General features: G+C 48.1%; 2 non-coding genes and 1 pseudogene across 3 annotated transcripts; 1 reads left to right on the top strand and 2 right to left on the bottom strand.

Annotated features, from left to right (window-relative positions):
* Positions 1-584: 584 nt before the first annotated feature.
* TEOVI_000909700:pseudogene lies at positions 585-1267 on the top strand (annotated as a pseudogene). Its single transcript is given in 2 exon segments — positions 585-686; positions 689-1267. Coding segments are annotated over 2 exon segments (681 nt in total).
* A 1192-nt stretch (positions 1268-2459) lies between these two features.
* On the bottom strand, positions 2460-2531 carry TEOVI_000909600. Its single transcript has one exon. It is a non-coding gene; the product is annotated as a tRNA-Ala (tRNA).
* A 65-nt stretch (positions 2532-2596) lies between these two features.
* TEOVI_000909500 lies at positions 2597-2670 on the bottom strand. Its single transcript has one exon. It is a non-coding gene; the product is annotated as a tRNA-Arg (tRNA).
* Between the last annotated feature and the right edge of the window lie 136 nt (positions 2671-2806).

Below are 2806 nucleotides of genomic sequence, written 5' to 3'. Positions count from 1 at the left end.
TTTTTTTTTGTCTTCAGGTGCAGCAGTGGGTTCTGGAACTGGCCCCTTAGGCCGCAAGAGACCTAGACGGAATAACGACACTAATGGTTTGTTGCTGGCGATCATTCATCAGGAGTCAGTGAGATGGGTGTAAGTTTTCATGGCCGCGGTTCTTTGCCCCTTGAGCAAGTCGTTTTATCAGGCTTTCATTGCCGTCAACTTCCGCTATCTGACAGTTAATTTCCGGAATAACTTGCCTGTTGAGCACTTGTTGCCATGCCACGAAATTGTCGTCGAAGCGGGAGTTTCTATTTTCTCGAAACTTTTGAGAATCGTGGTTTTACTGAAACGGGGAAAGAACTTGTTCCGCATAACGGTGGTGACCAGCTCGCGCCTTCCGCAAGGTGAGTTGGGATGAACAAGGTTCTTATTTGGTCGTTCTGTGAGGGATTGTGAAAAAATGGTGTGACTCCTTGTGTGAACCAGAAAGACTTTAGTAGCGGGTGGAGAAGTTGGTTCGTTGTCCTTCCGTCGTGTTTCCGGTCCGTGTGTTTGAACTCTTTCAACTCTGGTACTTTGGAAGGTCAGGTTTTGCGCTCGGTCACATGGTTTCCGAAGACCATCTACAAAAGGAAAACAAGTGGACGAATTCACTGATTTTCACAAACAGTGCAGTGGAGTCAGGTTCCTTCTTTTCCAAGGGGGGGGATGGCTGCGCCTCTTCGCCTGCGACGTTGTGCTAGGGAAAAAAAATGACGGATCGGAGCCAGGAGCTTGTTATCATTTGACTTTGCGCGTGGTGCTAGTATGGCCACGGAGAGGCTTGGAGTGGTGTTGTCGTTATGACTTTAGTACAAACTCCATTCATAAAAAATGTTTTTTTTTTCATGAATCGTTTTCTAAAACTCAATCACAAATAATTGGCGACGTGGGTGAGCCTGTCAAAAATCGAAATCTAAGCCTGCGGACTTTTGAAAGAAGAATAGCAATCCAGCAGTGGTCAAATACAATGACCCCTACCACCCTCGCCTCTTGGGGACATAGAAACCCTCATGGAGTCGTCCTAAATAAATTCCACGGTCACAGAGGGGCACGGTCGAACCCTTCCTCGCACCCAGAAACCGGAGTTAATCCAGCTCTTCACCGTCACAGAAAAGGTACATTCTCGGGCGTGTGTTTTTATTCCTGTTCGCCAGTGTCTGATCCATTGGAGTGTACAGGAATTCTTTCTTTGCACAGGGATATCCACTTTGAAGGTGATTTTCATTTCCTTCGCCCTCAGTGGTGAGGAAACCGTTTAAGTAAGGCAACTGTTAAGTCGGTGGGAAAAAAGAGTTTAAATAGAACGTGAAAAGGCACGCCTTTCTCCACACGAAAATGGGAAATATAGACTGCGGGACACCCCTCTCTGAATATCCTCTTCGAGTAAGAAGGGGGGAACATCCTAGTGATGCCGGCCACCTCAACGTGGTGCCAGAGTCCGGTATTCCGTCTCATCTAAGGAAGCCAGGACCCAACAGCATTCCTTTCATGACGAACACTGCTGTGCTCCGGCTACGGCATCATACAGCACAGGGATCAGCAGCGTCTTGACGGGACAGTGTTTTTCGCTTGTCGGTCCCTGGGCACATGCGGGCGTGCCAAAGGGCCGTGTCTGTAAGGGAGACCCCAATAAACGTGCGAAAAACAAATTCAAAAAAGGGAGGAACATAAAAGGAACGAGGGAGAAACTCTTCACTTCCCCGAAACCTAACACTGGTGTGTGGAGTGATAGAAAAACATCGTTTGTTTCGGGGGGGGGAATATATGCTTACCCGTTTCTTGTGGGGTTAGTCCTGACGTACCGTGGGGAAGCTTGGATGCGCCGAAGGGCGGTCCCCACATGCGAGATGTGGTTTCGGGTTTGTCGCGCAACAACTTCCATGTAGGTAAGGAAAATAAATAGAAGTACACCAAAAGATCGGTAGAACTCATGATTATCAGACCATTGACGTTATAGAAATAAGGCGTTGATAATGATCTGATAATTGGAGGAATGGTCTCCGGAGCAGGTCGAAAACGCGCTTCTCGGGAAATTTAAGCTGGGGGTTTCTGGTCCAGGTGCGGCAAAGACTTGTTTGAGTTTTCTACTACACGACGTATTTTTTCTGACTCAAGGTGTAAATACAAATTGCTTCCACGCTGTCTCGATGGCAACGAAGTGCAGTTGTGCCAGGCGGAGCTTCTCGACCGACCTCGGGAACTTTGCCGAGTGACATCTAGAGGTTTCAATTGTCTTTCCGGCGTGAATAGTTGACTGTTTTTTTTTTTTTACAGAAGAGTGCTTTCACTCATATTTTGATAATCTAACATCGGGTGTGAACGCCATTTTCAATTTACCGAATACAAAAATACAAAACGTAGAATGGGCAAAAGCGTGGCGGTCACACCAAGCCGTCAGCAGCTTGTGGAACCAACTCCGCACAAGTAAGCAAAAAAGATGGACGAGTAGGGGATCGAACCCTAGGCCTTCCGTATGCGAAACGGACGCTCTACCACTGAGCTACACGCCCCCGCCACAGGGCTGCGGAAAGAAACAATGTAACACGGGACAATAGCCACAGGGTAGACGAAAACACCAACGCTGACGGGGGTCGAACCCGCAACCTTCGGATCCGGAATCCGACGCGCTTCCATTGCGCCACAACGTCACCACCGGCGCGCGAAAAATAATCACGGTCACTCCTTTACAGAAAGGTTCACCTTGTTACTGAGTCACTTTCTGTTACGATAATAAAAATGAATAGTTGGCTAAGCCCGAAGCCGCGATAGCTCAGTTGGGAGAGCG

Source organism: Trypanosoma equiperdum, assembly GCF_001457755.1.
Source record: "Trypanosoma equiperdum strain OVI genome assembly, contig: ctg_979, whole genome shotgun sequence".
Taxonomy (NCBI): Eukaryota; Euglenozoa; class Kinetoplastea; order Trypanosomatida; family Trypanosomatidae; genus Trypanosoma; species Trypanosoma equiperdum.
This window is presented reverse-complemented; position numbering and strand designations above follow the sequence as displayed.